We start from the raw sequence: 20,610 nt of genomic DNA on the forward strand, positions 1-20,610 counted from the left end.
GCGAGACAGAAGTTCACCTGCCCCTTTAAGTGCGGGAGGTTACCGTGGTAACGGGTTTTGATTCATGTTTGTTCTTGTGTGATTGAGTCTGACTGGCGGAAGCGTTTATTTCTCTTTTCTCGCAGTTGAATTTCGAACATAGATTGAAGAACAATCTTGTGAACAAAACAATGGAAATAACCAAGAAACCCAAGCACAAAGTCTTACTTCAGTAGACTTTCGTTTCAAGTAAATTAGACCAACTTGTATGCCTATTTCACCCACTCAGCTGTATGTACGCACAGATCCCTACCAGGCAGTGTTGCAGCGCGAGGTGAAATAGGCTATACGGATTCGTAGTTCTTTGATTTTGTGAGATTAATTGACCAGCTATGAAACATAACGTCAGAAAATCTTTATTCTAAAAATGTAAGCATACTTTACTATTTGTTTTATTCACAACTGCGAGTGAAATGCTTGTATTGTGGACCCCTGACCACCCACTAACTTGGCTGGTGAAATAGACAATCTACCAGCATTTTAGGCCCTGGGTAGATTATTTGAGTTACATCCTTATTTATTTATTTATTGTTACATACACAGGATGGCTCAATGGTAACACATTTGGGCTCCCGAGTGGCGCATCGGTCGAGGGCACTGCATCTCAGTGGTTGAGGCGTCACTACAGACACCCTGGTTCGATTCCAGGCTGTATCACAACTGTCCGTGATTGGGAGTCCCATAGGGCGGCGCACAATTGGCCCAGCGTCGTCCGGGTTTGGCCGGTGTAGGCCGTCATTGTAAATTAGAATTTGTTATTTTAACTGACTTGCCCAGTTAAATAAAGGTTAAATAAATATAAAAAAATCATCGCGATATCAGGCAACTACCATTTCGTGGAAACCATCATACTCTCACGAGAGTAGCGTCACTTCTACCTTTGTGTGTTGCCCAGGCGTTACTGACGCCTGCCAGATCATACAAAGGCTGGATAGGTATTTAACGTATCAGCTAAGCACATCATTTTGTTGTTGTATTTTACCCCCTTTTTCTCCCCAATTTCGATCTTGTCTCATAGCAATCTGTCAGTCGATGACACGTTCGATGACGTAGAACGCAACCATCGGTTAATACGTGCAACGTTTGAGCAGTGGACGCGACCTTTGTGTCAGTAGCTAACCGGTGCACGGAACTCAAAATGGACTGAGATATGCGGAGCAAATGTAACACAAGAAGGTAAGGCCGTCCTGAAATAAATCAACATTAACCGACTATCTGACAACCAAAACAAACGTGAAATGTATACGTAGGAAGACGCTTTACTTTAGCTAGCTAGCTTTTCCAAACCTGTTTGGTGGTGTCGCACCGACGTCCGACGATGGCGCTGGCTAGCTTTATCTGGCTTCCCAAGATCGAGTTAGCTAGCAGACTGCATAGTATCCATCCGTTTGTATGAATTGATAGTACTGCTGTAAGATTGACCAGGTTTATAAGACGCTGTCAATGCAATGCCAAGTTATGTGTCATTTGAACTTCTGCCTGTTAACCTAGCTAGCCAAGAACTAGCTTTACTAGCCAGTCAGATCATTTGGAACTGTGTTACTGTTATTGTAGCTAGCTGATCTGAGTCGGGAAATGAGGCGGCATTAGCTAACGTTACAGCCAGGTCCAGAGAGTGTTCTAGATGGTAGTTACATCATGATGTTCTCTTTGGGAGGAGAGTCGGTTTTTATCATTTTAACCCAACGTAAATGGCTATGAAATTAGCTAGCTAACGAGGTGTGTGATGCCAGTTGTTTGGCCGCTCTCAACCGATGCTCACTGACAGTGCTGTCTTGTGATCACTCAAACAGCAAGTTCCAGCATTGCTATACAAAGCCCCGCAACGGCGAGGATGTTCACCGGCCTGGCACAGAGACCATGGCAAGTCCTCTGCAGGGTCTACCTGCAGCAAAGAGCCCCACTGTCACAACGAACCCCCAGGGTTGCCCGACCATGCCACGGTGAGGCTCACATGTTAAAGTCAATACTTGATGCACTGTTTTATGCATCACACTCTTTGTCAGTACAAAGTGTGTGTGTGTGTGTGTGTGTGTGTGTGTGTGTGTGTTGTGGACCTATGTAATAAACATGTTATAGCTAACACACTCAATCATTTCCCCACAGGGTGGCACAAGGTAGGGATGTACAATCTGTTGTTCAGCCATGACATCCGTGTAGCCTCTCTAGCAACAGGCCAGGTCCAGTACTATTGTACCTCAGGCAGCAATAAGGATGGCCCCTCTCCTCCTCCTACACAAGGACCACCTTCTCCGGAGAAGGTGCTGGCTGGGCCAGCACAAGCCTATTCAGACTCCCCAGGTAAGAGCCACTGTTTGTCCTGTGTTGGCAATACATACATGAGTGTGTTCACTAGGAACCAAACGGAGGCAAACTTGTTTCCACCCGTTGATAAAACATTTTGCTACGGTGCCACTAATAAATACACCCCAGTATTCTGTTGAGGTGTAAGAACAGAAGTCTCTTTCCTTGAAGTCTTGCTACATCAAAATAGGAATGAAAAGTATGTCTTGGGGCCTCCTGAGTGGCGCAGCCGTCTAGGCACTGCATCGCTAGAGGCATTATTACAGACCCAGGTTCATTCCCGGGCTGTGCCACAACTGGCCGTGACTGGGAGTCCTATAGGACGGCGCACAATTGGCCCAGCGTTGTTCGGATTAGGGGAGGGTTTGGCCCTAGGGCTTTACTTGGCTCATCGTGCTCTAGCGACTCCTTGTGGCTGGCCGGGTGTCTGCGGGCTGACCCCGGTAGCCAGTTGAACAGTGTTTCCTCCGACACATTGGTGTGGCTGGCTTCCGGGTTAAGCTGGTGGGTTTTAAGGAGCACAATTAGGCGGGTCATGTTTCGAAGGACGCTTGACTCCGCCTTCACCTCTCCCGAACCCGTTGGGGAGTTGCAGCGTTGAGACGAGATCGGAAAATCTAAATATCAGTCTTTAGAATGTTGTTGAAACATGCTTGACCCTAACCCCTAAAGCAGCTGGAAGTACTTCTGTTAAGTAAGCATTACGTCTTCAGTTATTGTATTCAGTTATGTTCTTAGATACTCTATTTGAATTGGGAAATTCATCGCCACTGTTTTATATAATATCTTTTTATCTCAGGTTCAATAACGCCACAAGGTCTGACAAAAATGGAGACAATTCAAGTGAAAGTGCGGGCTGTCCTTAAGAAGAGGGACTATGGATCCAAGTACACCCAGAACAACTTTATCACTGCAGTGAGAGCTATGAACGAGTTCTGTCTCAAGCCAAGGTAAACCCTCTACAACAGTGAATTGCGACAGTGAAGCATGACTGGATACAGGGCAAGTCAATCAAGGCAAAAGGATTGTTATCTTGTGTGTTTTCTGTTGGTGCATTGGTAATCTACACATTGAAGGAAGTTGTACACATCCTTTTCTGTAACCAGTGTATTCCAGACGTACCAGTGCTGCTTAGCATTACAAGTGTCCACTGAGCTAATGGGAAACACACTGTTGTGATTATCACATTATGGGACGTTAACATGCCCATGACTCAGTCATTGATGCAAAGACTCTTAATATACTCAGCCCACTGACTGTTAGTCTGTCCGTCTCTCTCTCTCTCGTGTGACCTCAGTGACCTGGTGCAGCTAAGAAAGATCCGTCGACGCAGCCCCCACGATGACACCGAGGCTTTCACTGTATTCCTGCGATCAGACGTGGAAGTCAAGTTAGTACATTTTACATTCCTTACTACTCATAAAATCATGTCATTAAAAAGCAAGTGTTGGCAGCTCCAAAATTAATATCAAGTGTTGGAATCATGCACTTTACAGTTGACCAGCACATAATGTGATGCTATTAGGTAGACCATATTGTATACGATACGAAAGTTTTCCATCAAGCAGTTCTTTCAATCTGATTTCCAGAGCTCTAGATGTGTGGGGAAGTCCTGAAGCCCTTGACAGAGAGCGGAAACTCAGGAAAGTGGAGGAGAGGGAGTACGAAGAGAGTAGGTGTCCTCCACCCTGCAAACACATTCTGTGACTAACTGTACAAAAATCGGAAGAACGTCTAGACTTGCGCTGTTTATGATATGCTTTGTTTTATTTTTGTAACCTAGCCTAGTCTCCAATGGGTTGTATTAATTAGGCAACAGATTGAAGAAAACTGCCTGAAACAGGGAGGTGCAAGAAGGCTCATTTAAGTTTTCTGTTCCATTTACAATTGCATCCCTTAATGAATATGACCTGGGCTTAAGCTCAGATGGCTCCCTGGTTCCTTAGTGTTCTTGAGAGGAATCACTGAGGGTCTGTTTCCTATAAGCTTGCACTCAGTCTGTTTGAGGTCTCCCCACCCCTTTTTATTGTGTCATTCAGATATTTTCCGGAATCAGCAGTTGCTAAAGGAGTACAAAGATTTCTGGGGAAACACTAAGGTGAGTTTAGGCCCTACGTGACCTGAAGCAGTGCGATGTTGTTTTCTATGGAATGCCCTCAAGCTATGACTAAATGGATGTACAGCCAGGATCTCCTGACTGTGTGTGATAGACAGAGAAATGGCCACAGTACAGTAGTTACATGTCCTGCTGGCCGCTACCCAAAACCAGAGCTGTCAATGTCCCTCACGTGGCCTTTGACCCAGTGTGGGGTTATTTAATCCACAAAGCCCTTTGTCATGTAATGCAGTGATAATGTCATTCACACCGACTGTCATTGACACAGTGCCTCTGTATAGTGCCGGACTCCTTTGCAGGACAATCTGCACCCCCCCTAACATGTGATGGTGCATTCTATAATGTGCTTAATTTTTGTGTGCTAGAATATCATCTAAATATGCTACCTTTTGATTTAGCTAGCAACGGTAGCCTATATGAAGGGCTCTTATGGTGAAACAAAATGTGTTTTTGCATTATTATGTCTTCATTACTTTTTTTGTACCATTTAGCTGAAAGGGGTCAATTCTACATTAACCTAGATTTCAAAAGTGAATTCGATTTTAAAACATGAATAAAAAAAAAAAATTAAATTCAGAATTTAATTAAAATGGAATTGACCTGAGTGTTTTTCCTAGAATAAGTCTGATATAGGTGACATGTCTCCAGTAGGCTTGATCTCCCTTCTTCTCATGTCATGTAGCCCCGATCAGGCAGCAAGAGGGCAACATTTTCACAAGGGCCGGGGAAGGTGGTGATGGTGGCCATATGCATGTAAGTCTCCTTTCCCTCGTCTGTGTTCCCCTCCCGGCATTGTATCATTACTCTGTTTTATACCCTACTGTGAAGTTGACAGTCATGAAAACTCAAAACGCCACAGAGAAATGGCTTTTTATTCTTATGCATGCCAGAATTGTTTTAATGTAGTTACATTTCAATTTCTTCATCCAGGGATTCAAATGTAAGTACAAGTTGTTCAGGGGTAGGTTCTTACACCAGACACTGTCGGGCTATTGAGTTAGCAGTCACATGAGGGACTCCACTAGGTCTGTTCACATTGACCCCCATGTCAGGCAGGAAGTACAGGAGTTAGTGTAATTCATTTACAAGACATGGTATGGGTCTTAAAGGGGCAATCTGCAGTTGCTACATCCATTTTTATTTTACTTGGAAATGAATTAAATATATGCCCGTTTGATTCTTGAAAAATATACTAAACTTTAAATGCCTCATGAGTTTAGTTCAACTGTTGTACCCCTTCAGAACCCAAAATATTACCTTGTTTTACACCAATGTTTGTAAATGTAAACGCATTGTATAGCCTCAACATGGTTAAAACTATTATTGTGATATCATGGATGGTCAGTCCTTGCATCCATAGCTCGGTCTATGAATTTCAGTGGTTACATTTCTCCAGGCCCATCCCTCAGCTTTTTACTGAAACGGGCAGAGTGACCGCTTTATCGTTTCAATGAAGAATTCTAACTTTAACTCTGTCTGTATACAGCCGCTATCAAACGCGTTGATACATTCAGTTGGAAAATATGCTCGATCATGCAAAGAAAAGGTAGTAGAATAACAGTTTTTAGAAACACTGGCAACCACCCATTGAATTCTATTGCAGGTTTATAAGACAGGCTGAACCTTTAACTGCCCTGTGTGAAAACTACTATTTTATTGATGTTTATACGTTGTAAGGTTGATTTTTGTTTTTCTCTGCCCTCAGTAATGGACTGAATTTCTTCTTCAAGCTCCTGGCTTGGGTGTACACTGGATCAGCCAGCATGTTCTCAGAGGCCATTCACTCCCTGGCTGACACCTGCAACCAGGTCAGATACAGTGGCCATGTCCAAATTATATCTCCTTCTTCCCACAGGGTTCACTTGGTCACTTCCCTTCCCTGATTTGGAAGGAAATGTCTGGTATTGGAAATATTGTAGAAACTTCCCATGCCTCAGTCAATCCACTGCTTTCAGATGTGTGGGGAGTAGTGAACAAGTGCACACTCTAGGAGAAAGGAGATATTGTTGGGACGCACCCGCTATCCACTGGCTACCAAGAAGTTCACATGTCGTCACATGTCCTGATATTGAAATTAGGGATGAGTTAAAATTATTTATTAATATAATTGGTCCCATCTCTGTTTGCAATAGATAACGCCAGTTGCCATGGTTAGTTGAAATGTATCATAGTCATCGTAAACGGTCTTCTATACAGTATATTTTGGAAAGGCAGGTGTTAATGGAACCTGCTATCACTCTCTCCTGCAGGCTCTTCTTGCAATCGGCATCAGCCAGTCTGTCCGGAACCCTGACGCTGTCCACCCGTGAGGAGCACACTACCGTTAATTATACTTATGGTGTTACTGTCTCGGTTCACCCTCTGCTTCAACGTGTCTGTGGTGTCTGTCTTCCGGAGGGGGTTGAGTGCAGATATAAAACAAACTCTGTTTTTCTTCCCTGATTTAAGGTACGGTTTCTCAAACATGCGCTACATCGCCTCGCTCATCAGTGGCGTAGGTATCTTCATGATGGGGGCGGGTCTCTCCTGGTACCACGGCATCATGGGACTTCTGCACCCACAGCCAATCGAGTCTCTGCTTTGGGTGAGTGGTGGCCTTATTGTCCATGTGCAGAATCGCTAATCTTGATCACACATAAATAAGTGGCTGTTTGGGATGCAAAATTTGTACAGTGATTCTGCACAATCCGACTGCTATGTACTCTGTATCAAACATTCACGTAGTCTTACTGAGTCACTGTTACTCCCTCTTATCTATTGGCTAAAGTGGTTGATCTAACAGTGCTTTTGGAGCTCCGTCCCTCTTAATAGTTATTTTTTGTCTCTTGCAGGCTTACTGTATCTTGGCAGGCTCTCTGGTTTCAGAAGGAGGTAGGTTATGATCTGATGTTACCATCACCCTCTGGGGCCATATTTAACAAGTGTAGAATTGCATTGCACCTTCCCATTCGACACATCTACTGCATTACATCCAATGTACACATTGGGCTATCAAGCATCTTTGAGTAGGATTGCTGATTTAGGTTCAGTTTTTGTCTTTTAGATCACAAAGAATAAGATTATCTGGATGGGGGGGCTGATCTTAGATCAACACTCCTACTCTGAGATGCTTGATAGCCCCTGATGTGTACATTCATTTATAATGGATGTAATGCACTATATGTATTGACTGGGAAGGTGCGCTGTGACTGTTCTATGGAGCCCATGACTGTAATATTTCTTCTCCCTCCCTCTCAGCAACACTGCTAGTGGCCATCAATGAGATCAAAAAGAGTGCTGGCCAGCAAGGAGTGTCCTTCTATGAATATGGTTCGTACAATGTTAATGTGTTTTGTTACCTTTTTATTTGATGTATGCGTCAATTACTTGAGTATCACCCAAATGCTAATCTACCCAGAGTTCTTACATGACCCCTAATATTAAAGGGGCAACCAGCAGTTGCTACATCCATTTTTGGACTTATAAATATGTACCCATTGATTCATGAAGAACAAAAACTTCTAAATGCCTCAGGAGCTGATTTCAACTGTCATACCCAAATAGAACCCAAAATATAAGCTTGTTTACTCAATTTCTTTTAGACAAAATAAATGTAAGAAACACTATCACCTCAACATGGTTTAAACTAGAATTGATATATCATGGATGGTCAGTCCTCGCATCCATGGCTGTCTATGAATTTGAGTGGTTACATTACTCCAGCCCCAACCCTCAGCTTTTCACCGAAACGGGGGAAGGGACAATGCTTTTTTTATTATCTAATGCTGATGGCTGCTTTAATACTGAACAATTGTGTAAGTTGAAGTTGTCAGCATGTCATCCCTTAACATATGTACAGTACCAGTCAAAAGTTTGGACACCTACTCATTCCAGGGTTTTTCTTGATTTTTTTACATTCTAGAATAATAGTGAAGACCTCAAAACTATTAAATAACACATGGAATCATGTAGTAACCAAAAAAAGTATTAAACTAACCAAAATATATTTGAGATTCTTCAAAGTAGCCAACCTTTGCCTTGATGGTATCTTTGTACACTCTTGGCATTCTCTCTACCAGCTTCATGAGCTAGTCACCTGGAATGCATTTCAATTAACAGGTGTGCCTTGTTAATTTGTGGAATTTCTTTCCTTAATGCATTTGAGCAAATCAGTTGTGTTGTGACAAGGTAGGGGTGGTATACAGAGGATGGCCCTATTTGGTAAAAGACCAAGTCCATATTATGGCAAGAACAGCTCAAATGAGCTGTCCATCATTACTTTAAGACATGAAGGTCAGTCAATCCAGAAAATGTCAAGAACTTTGAATGTTTCTTCAAGTGTAGTCGCAAAAACCATCAAGCGCTATGATGAAACTGGTTCTCATGAGGACCCAGAGTTACCTCTGCTGCAGAGGATAAGTTCATTAGAGTTAACTGCACCTCAGATTGCAGCCCAAATGAATGCTTCAAGTAAGACTCATCTCAACATCAACTGTTCAGAGGAGACAGCGTGAATCATGTCTTCATGGTTGAATTACTACAAAGAAACCATTACTAAAGGACACCAATAAGAGGACTTGCTTGGGCCAAGAAACACGAGCAATGGACATTAGATCGGTGGAAATCAGTCCTTTGGTCTGAGTCCAAATTTGAGATTGTTGGTTCCAATCGCCATGTCTTTGTGAGACGCAGAGTTGGTGAATGAATGATTTCCGCATGTGTGGTTCCCACCGTGAAGCATGTAGGAGGTGTGATGGTGCTTCGCTGGTGACAGTCTGGGATTTATTTAGAATTCAAGGTACACTTAACCAGCATGACTACCACAGCGATACTCCATCCCCTCTGGTTAGCGCTTAGTGGGACTATCATTTGTTTTTCAACAGGACAATGACCCAACACACCTCCAGGCTGTGTAAGGGCTATTTGACCAAGAAGGAGAGTGATGCAGTGCTGCATCAGATGACCTGGCCTCCACAATCACCTGACCTCAACCCAATTGAGATGGTTTGGGATGAGTTGGACAGCAGAGTGAAGGAAAAGCAGCCAACAAGTATTCAGCATATGTGGAAACTCCAAGACTGTTGGAAAAGTATCCCAGGTGAAGCTGGTTGAGAGAATGCCAAGAGTGTGCAAAGCTGTCATCAAGGCAAAGGGTGGCTACTTTGAAGAATATAAGATATATTTTGATTTGTTTAACACTTTTATTTTTATTTTTTTTACTACATACATAATTCCATGTGTTATTTCATAGTTTTGATGTCTTCGCTATTATTGTACAATGTAAAAAATTACAAAAAACCCTGGAATGAGTAGGTGTCCAAACTTTTGACTGGTACTGTATGTGCATCAGTAGTTATTGTTGTGATCAGTAAAGCAGTATGTTTTGATGTGCAGTGATGCAGAGTCGAGACCCCAGCACTAACGTGGTGCTGCTGGAAGACTCTGCTGCCGTACTGGGAGTGATCATGGCCTCAAGCTGCATGGGGCTCACATCGCTCACAGGTACACACACCTACTCAGAGACACTATTCATTCCCCCACGTATACATTCCCCACACATACAGGCGCTCACACACATATGTCGCTTCCAGTAGGACAACTTTGTACAACTTGAGTTTTCCAGTTACCCAGCTGTCTGAACTCTGGACAGTCAGACTTGATATTACCAGTAAACAAATGCTGTGTATTCTGAGTCTGAAATCTGTACATGGTACTAACATCCTATGTAGCCTTCAAATGCAGTAAAGATGACCTGGAACGCGTCCATAGTTAGGCCGCAACACCTTTTATCTAGTTTGCGTCCCAAATGGCACCCTATTTCCTACACAGTGCACTGTATAGCAAATGGGGTACCATTTGGGACATAAACCCTTTTTTTATTTTATTTAATTTTTTCTCTCATTGTGCCAGGTAACCCGCTGTACGACAGCCTGGGCTCTCTGGGTGTGGGAACCCTCCTGGGGGCCGTGTCTGCCTTCCTCATCTACACCAACACTGAGGCCCTGCTGGGTCGCTCCATCCAGGCCGAGCACGTCCAGAAGCTCACGGAGTTCCTGGAGAACGACCCCGCTGTCAGGTCAGTAGGCCCGTTGGATGCTGATCTGGGTTAGAATTAGGGGAGGGGAAGCTGATCATAGATCTGTACCTAGGGGAATCTTCACCCTGGAGCGGCCCCTCCCCAGGCCTCCATGGCCCCTGTCCCACAGTTGTTAATTAACCACAAAACTAAATGCAAACTGACTGAAACAGGGAGGCACTACCTGGAGTTTTCGATGAGAAATGCTCAATTTAGTTTTCCATTATGACCTTGCCTTTAAGTCCATGGCACCCAGGCCTCTATGTCCCTGTACCAGGGTTGCGTTCATAAGGTACTGAATGGAATAAAAACAGACTAAAACGGTGTGGAACAACCAACAAGAAATAGGCCTACTAATTGTAATTTTCCCCCACAAAGCATTTGAAAACGTCTTCTGTCGTGGGCCCTAGTGACCATGACCCTGGTCAGTGTCCCCACACGATCCAGGCCTCAGCTCTCAGCACTGACATTATAGTCCAGGACAGGGTTTCCCAAACTCCCCTGGGTGCATGTATTTGCCCTAGCACTGATTTCAAATAACCAACTCCTCATCAAGCTTTGATTATTGGAATCAGCTGTGTATTCCTAGGGAAAAATCCAAAACGTGCTCCCCTGGGAGGCCCCAGGACCGAGTTTGGGAAACCATGGTCCAGGATTATGCTGTTCCAAAGGATCCATCATAAAATATTTATTGCACTTGACATGTACATGCTTTGCCCTACAGGAGGTCCGGGAGGGAAGTGTTGCCAATTTGCCAATGGGGCTTTATGTAAAGCTGTGAAGTTGCCCAGTAGACTCACTTGGTGCTTTTCCATTGAGACTTACCCCTACACCAGTTGGCCGCCAGTGTTTTACCTTACTGTCAGCTCTAGCGTTGTGGTGTTTCCATCAGGAGTGTCACACTAAAGACTTGTGGCGAGCAGAAACAACAACCTCTGCATCATTCAAGACTGTTACCTTGGTTCTAAGTCAGAGCAGATTTGCTGGAGCCATGGCCAGAGTAGGAGAGCTGATTTAAGATACAGTTTTGCCTTTAAGATCACAATGAATAAGATTGCAATGACAGAGGGCGACTTGATCCCACATCAGTACTCCTACTCTGAGATGCTTGATACATGCAGCCCCAAGATAGGCTCTTAATGTATTCATGTTATGGTTTGTCAGTGACCTTGCACAAAATAAATATTGCACAAGAGTTAGCTACTTAGCTCATTTACACCTGTGGGCCCTATTTCAAAATATATATTTTTTTAAATTTGTGCTATTTAAACCCCACTTTGTCTTTGCTGTGACCAGGGCGATCCACGATGTGAAGGCCACAGACCTGGGGCTTAGTAAAGTGCGCTTCAAGGCGGAGGTGGACTTTGACGGGCGGGTGGTGACCCGTTCCTACCTGGAGAAGCAGGACATCGAACAGATCCTCAACGTAAGGCTGATGCTAACAAGTGTTTCATTAAGGAGACTGTGTTTCACCATAGATTTTTAGCCTTCTGCTTTGGAAAGTTGGATGCCTGGATTACTAGGGTTGACTATCTGCATTGGTAGCCATTGTACAATCCTTATAAAGCTGCAATCTGGGATTTGTTTTTCAGCCAAACAGTAGCACTTCCACTTGTTTTGGTATACAGCCGAGGGCTGGGGAAATTTAGTTTTTGTTTCAAACTGATTTAATACACTTTTCTTTTAAGTGAATGAATATTGCTTAATGACTCCCTGAATGTAACAGTGCAAGCTATGATTATCTAGTGAAGTGTGTGTCTTTGTTGTGGCTTGTAGGACATCCAGCAGGTGAAGACCACTGATGAGCTGGAGAACTTTATGCTGAAGCACGGCGAGAACATCATTGACACCCTGGGGGCTGAGGTGGACCGCCTGGAGAAAGAGCTCAAGGTAGAGAGGAGCTACACTCCCATTCTCTGTTCCTTTCTCCCTAGTGTGCACACATTCAATCCCCATTGTGAATTTAAAAAGTACTGGATTGGTGTAAGAAATATGGTGAACTCCCTCGAGCACATGCATACATCGAATCAGTTCATGAAGAACCAATCCATTAATAAAGGAGGGTAAGGAAGTGCACAGTTCAGGGAAAAGGTTAGGGATTCAGAACCAAACAGGCCTGAGTACACTGTTGCAGCTTGTTAAGTCCAGTTCAGCAATATTTCACATGAGACATCTTGTATTAATTGTTAGTTGGTGATCAAAACCACAAATATGAACTCTAATGCATACTGTACTCTTATACATTGTCATCAAAGTTGATGGCTGCCATTCATTTAATACTTTTGTGGAAGATCTAATGCATCATGTTTCTTTGTCACTCAACAGCAACGCAACCCAGAGGTACGGCACGTCGACCTGGAGATTCTATAACACTACGGATCTACGCAGGAAAAGTCGTGCGACTGCAAGAAGGAACTAGAGAAAGGGGGGTTGGAGGATAGCTAAGCCGACCTCTGCACTCTGCCTCCCGCTGTCTCCCATCCTCTCCAACTCATCTGAACAAGTCTTACTGTAGAATAGTCCTTTTTGGTAATTTATTAGGATCCCCATTAGCTGTTGCGATAGCATCAGCTACTCTTCCTGGGGTCCACATGAAACATGACATACAGAACATTAATAGACAAGAACAGCTCAAGGACAAAACTACATAAGCGACAGACACGTGCTGGGACAGTGATTTAATTAGTTCCACTTCTTTCCATGTTGATTTGACCATGCCGTTACCAATGTTACGAAGTGTTTGTTCGAAAGCACAGAGCTATTAGAGACAGTGGCACACCTGGTGTGGCAGTGAAGACTGGGCTCAAAGCACAGAAGTTCTGAAATTGGACTTGGTCGTGGTGCGTTTCACTCACACTGTAGCTGTACAGTTACCTTTTGAATATAGTTCTCATGTGTTGACTTTTATTCATCTTTCCACAAGAACAAAAAAACAAGTCAGTTGAAAAATCATGTCTTTTGACTATTCAAACGGACCAGTATCAATAAGCAGTCATATACTGAACAAAAATATTAATGCAACAATTTCAACAGTTTACTGAGTTACATTTCTTATAAGGAAATCAGTCAATTGAAATAAATAAATGAGGCCCTAATCTATGGATTAATCTATGGATTTCACCTGTCTGGGAAATGTGGGCCTGGGAGGGCATAAGCACACCCACTGGGGAGCCAGGCCCAGCCAATCAGAATACATCTTTCCACACAAAAGGGCTTTACAGACAAATACTCTTCGGTTTCATCAGCTGTCTGGGTGGCTGGTCTCAGGTGATCCCACAGGTGAAGAAGCCGGATGTGGGGGTCCTGGGTTTACGTGCGTGGTTACACATGGTCTGCGGTTGTGAGGTCCGGTTGGAAGTACAGCCAAATTCTCTAAAATGAAGTTTGAGGTGGCTTATGGTAGAGAAATTAATATTTAAGTCTCTGGCAACAGCTCTGGTGGACATTCCTGCAGTCAGCATGTTCCCTTAACTTGAGATTTTAGTGGCCTTTTGTTATTCCCAGCACAAGGTGCACCTGTGTAATGATGTTTAATCAGCTTCTTGATATGCCACACCTGTCAGGTGGATGGATTATCTTGGCAAAGGAGAAATCCTCATCTAACCGGGATGGAAATACTTTTGTGCACAACATTTGAGAGAAATAAGCTTTTTGTGCGTAGGGAACAATTCTGGGATCTTTTATTTCAGCTCATGAAACATGGACCTAACACTTTACATGTTGCATTTATATTGTTGTTCATTATACATAAAGCTTATGAAGCTACATGGAACCGTACTCCCTCTGCAAGTATTCCCTTGTGAATGCAAATAATTATTAAATTACACTTAACAAAAGCAGCAGAGAAGAGTTTATTTTCAGTATGTAGAGAAAGTATTTTTTCCCTTTTCTTATATTTTAGGTAATGTACCTATGCACACTGCAAGATGGCATGTTCAGATCTCGCCAGTTCATTGAATGGAAATGTGCATTAGTGATGACTAGATTGCGTTACTATAACATGTTATTGGTAGCGTAATACCATTGATGAAAGAAGAGTTGTTCAAAAGGGTTCTAAGAATTATTGATTTGAAATATTTAAGAAAATTGAGTGAGATGACTGATCTTGAATACAGTAGCACTAGTGTAAAAAATCACACCAATGCTATGAAAAGACTCTTGCTACAGCTGTGGACCTCTGCGTGTTGTGAAAGTCTGCAAAAATGGGGACGGTCAGTTGTTTGCTCTGTCAACTGGCTTATCAGCAGATGACAGATTGGGTTTTTGCTCCAAAGATGAAGTGGTCTTCGGACAACCAGAGAGAGCGAACGTCCTCTCCTGTACCACTATAAATAATAGTGGGCTGTCGGTAGCCATTTTGTTTCTGAGCCTTAAGTGAAATAAAACTCATGTTTTACCATGGACGTTCTGTGTAAAGACTAATAAGACAACGACAAATAAATAATATTAATGCTGACTATCCATAAAAGATTGTGATGTTTGTACAGCCATTGTCCCAACTTTGACCTTCCCAGCTTGATAGTTCAGCTTTAAATGGGTGTAGTCAGTAAGGCGAAATGTTCAGAATGTTGCAGATAGAAATATAATGAATAGAGCTGACATGATTCCTAATTCTATATGACAGAAAATCATAGCTGTGATATATCATTAATTTCTACCTGAATGTTCTATAACATTTCACCTGCCTGAGAAGACCCATTGCATTCAATGACTGCTTTTCTTTGAATTCTGTGTTCATGTCTGTGTTGATGTAACGGACAGTCTGGCCAATGTACAACAAGTTGCAGGGACACAGCTGTAAGCTTATACCCCAATGGTGAATACATACTCAGCTTTCTTTAGAGCTGGGCTGGAGTTGTTTCTGAATTTTGTCGGGGCTGGGGTGGATATATATATTTGTAAAGGTGTTCATTGATAATGTAAGATTTCCTTTGGTTATAGAACAATGGAACTACTGCTGAAGGAGTTCAAATAAATCTGAATTTATGAACATTTATCATGAGCTTTTTTCTTTGAGTTGGTAGTATTGTTTAGTATTCCTTAAGACTGATGAATTAGTCCTGTAATTATTTTGAATGGGGAGGACATTCCTTGTGTTGAACTATCACAATTCCACACTATAGGTATTTGTCCACTTGGGAGACAGGGAGGATATTTATATTCTGTCTTCCCATTAGGTACCTTGTTTTTTTTCTATTGTGGAGCTCCACTATCTTGGTGGTGGGGCATGGTACGAGCGGATACCTACAGGGAGAACAGTATTGCAGTAATCTTCAAATGTAGGCTGGTTTCCCAGACACAGATTAGGCTTCTTCTTGGACTAAGAAGCACTTTCATTCAATAATCTCAGCCTGGTTTTATAGACTAGATGTAACATAGTAAATGTAAATCTGGGACACTCAAATTAGTATGATATGTTACGTTTGGTATGGTTACACAAGACCGATGGTTACTTAAGGCCCACCCTGTTCTGGATGGGTGGGCGTATATAACGCGAAGGTCTAGCAACCCAAAAGTTGAGAGTTCAAATCTCATCACGGACAATTTTTGTATTTGAGCTAATTATCAACTTTTCAACTACTTACTACTTAGCATGTTAGCTAACCCTTCCCCTAACCTTAATCATGTTAGCTAACCCTTCCCCTAACCTTAATCATGTTAGCTAACCCTTCCCCTAACCTTAACCGTGTTAGCTAACCCTTCCCCTAACCTTAACCATGTTAGCTAACCCTTCCCCTAACCTTAATCATGTTAGCTAACCCTTCCCCTAACCTTAATCATGTTAGCTAACCCTTCCCCTAACCTTAACCATTTTAGCTAACTCTTCCCCTAACCTTAACCATTTTAGCTACCTCCTAAACTTAACACTAACCCCTAACTCCTAACCTAGCTAATGTTAGCTAGCTGGGTCGTACAATAGCAAAACGCATTGCAGTCTATCGTGCAGGACTTCGTACAGCCACAGCCCTACACAACTAGACACAGCTAGGTATGTTAAATCTTCGCTTATTATGAGCAGAGCGGCTGTGGTGCTGAGACCGCGATCAGTCTTCGCTATTTATTTTGTACTGTCCATGGTGCTGAATGTTTGTGCGCCAGTAATAGTGCGCAACGATTTGATTCCCGCGGACTCTTTAGATGTATTTTACCCATATAGTACTCCAGGCCTCTGCACTAAGCTAATATGACCCATCAATCAATGGATGTTTTATGCTGCATTTGCTGAAGCGTAAAACATTAGTCAATTATTGGATATCAATATATAACCAACATAGGCTACAGGATTGGCGTGGAACACCCTGAATTTAAATCAAATCAAATTTTAATAGCCACATGCGCCTAATACAACGGGTGTAGACCTTACAGTGAAATGCTTACTTATGAGCCCCTAACCGACAGTGCAGTTTAAAAAAATACGGATAAGAATAAGAGATAAAAGTAACAAGTAATTAAAGAACAGCAGTAAAAATAACAATATATACAGGGGGGTGCTGGTACAGAGTCAATGTGCGGGGGCACTGGTTAGTTGAGGTAGTATGTACATGTAGGTAGAGTGACTATGCATAGATGACAACAGAGTGGCAGTGGTGTGGAGATGGGGGGAGGGGCAATGCGAATAGTCTGGGTAGCCATTTGTTCAGGAGTCTTATGGCTTGGGGGTAGAAGCTGTTTAGAAGCCTCTTGGACCTAGACTTGGCACTCCGGTACCGCTTGCTGTGTGGTAGCAGAGAGAACAATCTATGACTAGGGTGGCTGGAGTCTTTGAGTATATCTAAAATAAAACCCATTAACTTCGAATCATCAGCAACAACAAAACAAATATCATGTCATATTTGGTGTTCGTAGCCTAGGTGCGCATCTTTGTTCCCGATGGAGAAATGAGTTATAAGAAATGAGGCTCTGGAAATCATAAGAAAAAAGCTGTAGCCTATGCGGTGACGTCAATAAAAACAGTCATATTCAACCAAACTGCGCATTGACCAACCATTGAGAAGCATTGCACACAGCATCACGGCAGGACCAAGTAGGCTTCTCCGACGGAGAAACAATTGTCCACCATGGCACATCAGAAAATGCTGAAAAGGACACGCGACGTTCCAGGTTTTTTTGTCATTAAATGTTGTCTAACACATTTAACCGGGTGGTGTGAGAGCGCGCCCATCAATGTCATGTGTCGTCATGCAATTTCCAATTCAATTGTTCTTCTGACCATCATGTCTTTTTCTTTCATGTCTCATTTTCTCCCTTAGGGAATATCAGGCGTTTGTAATGTGGGATTAACAACGCCTATAAAACTAGCATGATTACAAATGTCTCATATTGCAACCCTGTGGGAAATAACGTTGCATCGATGGCGCGCGCGCTCTTGAGATAATCAACGTTATCAAAATATGTGTAGCCTATAATAATCACCTGTTCTTCCCTATCGTTCATATACCAACAAACTGCGTTGTGTAGAGTGGAAAGATCATGTTATATATGCTAATAATATGGCCAATGCATTGTTAGATAAAAATATATTTTTATTCCTGCACCGTATTTTTATTTGTTTTCTTTTCCAAGATTTAGCCTACGGATGGGGGCGCAATATACCGCAATTGGGCATGCTATTGGGTTTATTTCGTCTCCACGACACATGTCCTAACATTATTCCTCAACGATTAGATTATGATTAAAAATGTATGAAAGAAATCGGATTAGGCTACACATTCCACCGAATGTGTCAAGCAGATCATGAATGTATAGCCTACGTCGAACAGGAAACAATGACTATCAGTCAGTGAGTGTATGGTAAACAGATTGTGTGGCAACTATTAAAGTCAAGTGTCAAGAGTGAATGAAAGTGATGCGCCTTGCTCTTTGCTTTTAGCCTCTTTACAGTGCTGCCTTGTAGAATCATGTTCAAGCAGCATTGTACAGGGCTATGACAGCGTAGAGAGATCCTCACCGCAGAGATATACATGTCTGTATTTCTTTGACAGTGGATGGCAGACGGAGAGAATGACATCATCCATCAAAAAAATACAGTCTCAACAAAAGAGATATAAAGGTACCACCTGTCTCACACAGTATAATTGTGTTACTCTAAACATGCAAGTTAAATGCTGGCTTTTTTAAATCCGTCTCCCATTGCCCTCAAACTCAACTCTGGACCTTGAAGCCAGTTTCACTGCATTTTTTCATTGTTCCCCTCTAATTAGGGATGATTTAGACCTGATTTAGCAATTCATTATCAGGTAGAACAGAAAACCAGTGGGCTCCGGAACTTGTAGGGTCAGAGTTGAGTTCCCCTGACCTATTGAGTTGCATGGTATTATTGATGTGTAAAGAAAATGCAAAGCAGTGCTGTGTCCATAGAACATTCTTCCAAGAGTCTTGATGATCATCCAGGTGCTTCCAGGGGCTTTTTGGCAAACTTGAGTCAAATTTTTGGACAACATGGGTCCTATTATGCCTGGCAAAAACCAAACACTGCATACCACTGTAAGAACCTCATACCAACAGTCAAGTATGGTGGTGGTAGTGTGATGGTTTGGGGATGCTTTACTGCCTCAGGACCTGGACGACTTGCTTTAATAGAAGGAACCATGAATTCTGCTCTGTATCAGAGAATTCTACAGGAGAATGTCAGGCCATCCGTCTGTGAGCTGAGGCCGAAGCGCAGCTGGGCCATGCAGCAAGACAGTGATCCAAAACACACAATCAAGTCTACATGAAAATGGTTAAAAAGCAACAAATGTAAAGTTTTAAAAATGCTTAGTCAAAGTCCAGACTTAATCCCAATTGAGATGTTGTGGCAGGACATAAAAATGAGCAGTTCACGCTTGGAAACCCACAAATGCAAGAGTGAGCTGAAATTCCTCCACAGTGATGTTAGAAACTGATCAACAACTACAGGAAGCATTTGGTTGGAGTCATTGCATCTGAAGCTGGCACAACCAGTTAGAGTGTAAGGGGGTAATTACTTTTTCACACAGGGGAATTCGGTGTTGCATAACTTTGTTAAATTAAATAAATAAAGTAAGTTTACATTTATATGTTATTTGTTATTTCAGGTTTCCTTTATCTAATGTTAGGGTTTGGTTGAAGATCTGATAACATTCCGTATCAAAAATAGAGAAAATCAGAAAGGGGGCAAAATACTTTTTCACAGTACTGTAACTAGTATAAATCCATTGGTGACATACACTTACATTTTTAAGCTCCTTAACAGCAACCTTTGTTAGTCAGTGGTCTTGATGCCTAACATCTGTTATGCTTCCATTGTTTCTATGCACACATTTCTAATCTGCTTTTACTGCTTCCACTATTTTATAACGCTAAGGAAATCGATTTTCTCTCCTCGTGTTCTTTGATATTATTTTATTCTACCTTTGAATCAGGGCTTCTAATATTATTCTCCTTTATTTTTTATCAAATTTTATATAAGTGGAGTATCCCAATAAAGTGTTCACAGAATACTCTACTTTCCCTCTCTGCTCCTTTATCCTGATCCATGTCGGCCATAGGATTAGTGATGAAAGCTTCATTAATGAGTCAGCCTCCTCAGCCTTAATCATATAACAAGCTTTAGGTCATCAGGCCACCTTTACACTGTTACATATCAGCGATGGTCTTACACCTCAATGACCAGACCTAGATTGTCCTGGTTGAGTCCCAGACTGACCCAGGATGTGTCTGTTCAACAGTGGAATGACACTGGATCCATGAGAATTTCACATCATGAAAATTCAAACTTAAAACCTGCTATTGATCAATGGGGTGTACATGCACCGCAGATAATAGAACATACACCAAATCATATTTTCTTAAAAACACAATTTTATTGAGACAAAAAAAACATGCTGTGCAAAGCATTATCTCTGATGCGGTCCATATGTATGGTGTCCATATTAGGACAATCTCAGCAGGACATGTTTTTATCTCAGGCTGTCCTAATATGGGCAACATACAACATGTGTCCCTGGTGAAGGGCCTAGGGAATGGGGATATTGGGGTCAGGCACTTGGAGTCGTCATTGGCTGCAGCTGGAACAGGGCTGCAGGCCGTTCTCGTTGCACCAGGTGCACTTCAGGGCTTTGAAAGAGTCTGTGAA

At 42.4% G+C, this 20,610-nt stretch overlaps 1 protein-coding gene across 1 annotated transcript; it reads left to right on the forward strand.

Moving 5' to 3' along the window:
* Window positions 1-52: 52 nt before the first annotated feature.
* Window positions 53-13,524, forward strand: slc30a9 (solute carrier family 30 member 9). The gene is made up of 19 exons (XM_029725450.1): window positions 53-408; window positions 1,058-1,215; window positions 1,833-1,982; window positions 2,146-2,340; window positions 3,143-3,293; window positions 3,641-3,733; window positions 3,933-4,015; window positions 4,383-4,441; window positions 5,142-5,212; window positions 6,165-6,267; window positions 6,709-6,764; window positions 6,908-7,043; window positions 7,291-7,330; window positions 7,697-7,768; window positions 9,833-9,940; window positions 10,349-10,514; window positions 11,811-11,940; window positions 12,291-12,404; window positions 12,840-13,524. Exons 3-19 carry the CDS (start codon window positions 1,874-1,876, stop codon window positions 12,882-12,884), a joined length of 1,731 nt encoding a protein of 576 aa, XP_029581310.1. The 5' UTR covers window positions 53-408; window positions 1,058-1,215; window positions 1,833-1,873; the 3' UTR covers window positions 12,885-13,524.
* Window positions 13,525-20,610: the final 7,086 nt, after the last annotated feature.

This window comes from Salmo trutta, chromosome 3 (genome assembly GCF_901001165.1).
Source record: "Salmo trutta chromosome 3, fSalTru1.1, whole genome shotgun sequence".
Taxonomy (NCBI): Eukaryota; Metazoa; Chordata; class Actinopteri; order Salmoniformes; family Salmonidae; genus Salmo; species Salmo trutta.

Bases quoted from the DNA above. Each gene is read 5' to 3' on its own strand.
- slc30a9 (XM_029725450.1), top strand. From the start codon at position 1,874: ATGTTCACCGGCCTGGCACAGAGACCATGGCAAGTCCTCTGCAGGGTC. The intron at 9,941-10,348 runs GTACACACACCT...TCATTGTGCCAG, and splicing joins GGGGCTCACATCGCTCACAG to GTAACCCGCTGTACGACAGC. The intron at 12,405-12,839 runs GTAGAGAGGAGC...GTCACTCAACAG, and splicing joins GCCTGGAGAAAGAGCTCAAG to CAACGCAACCCAGAGGTACG.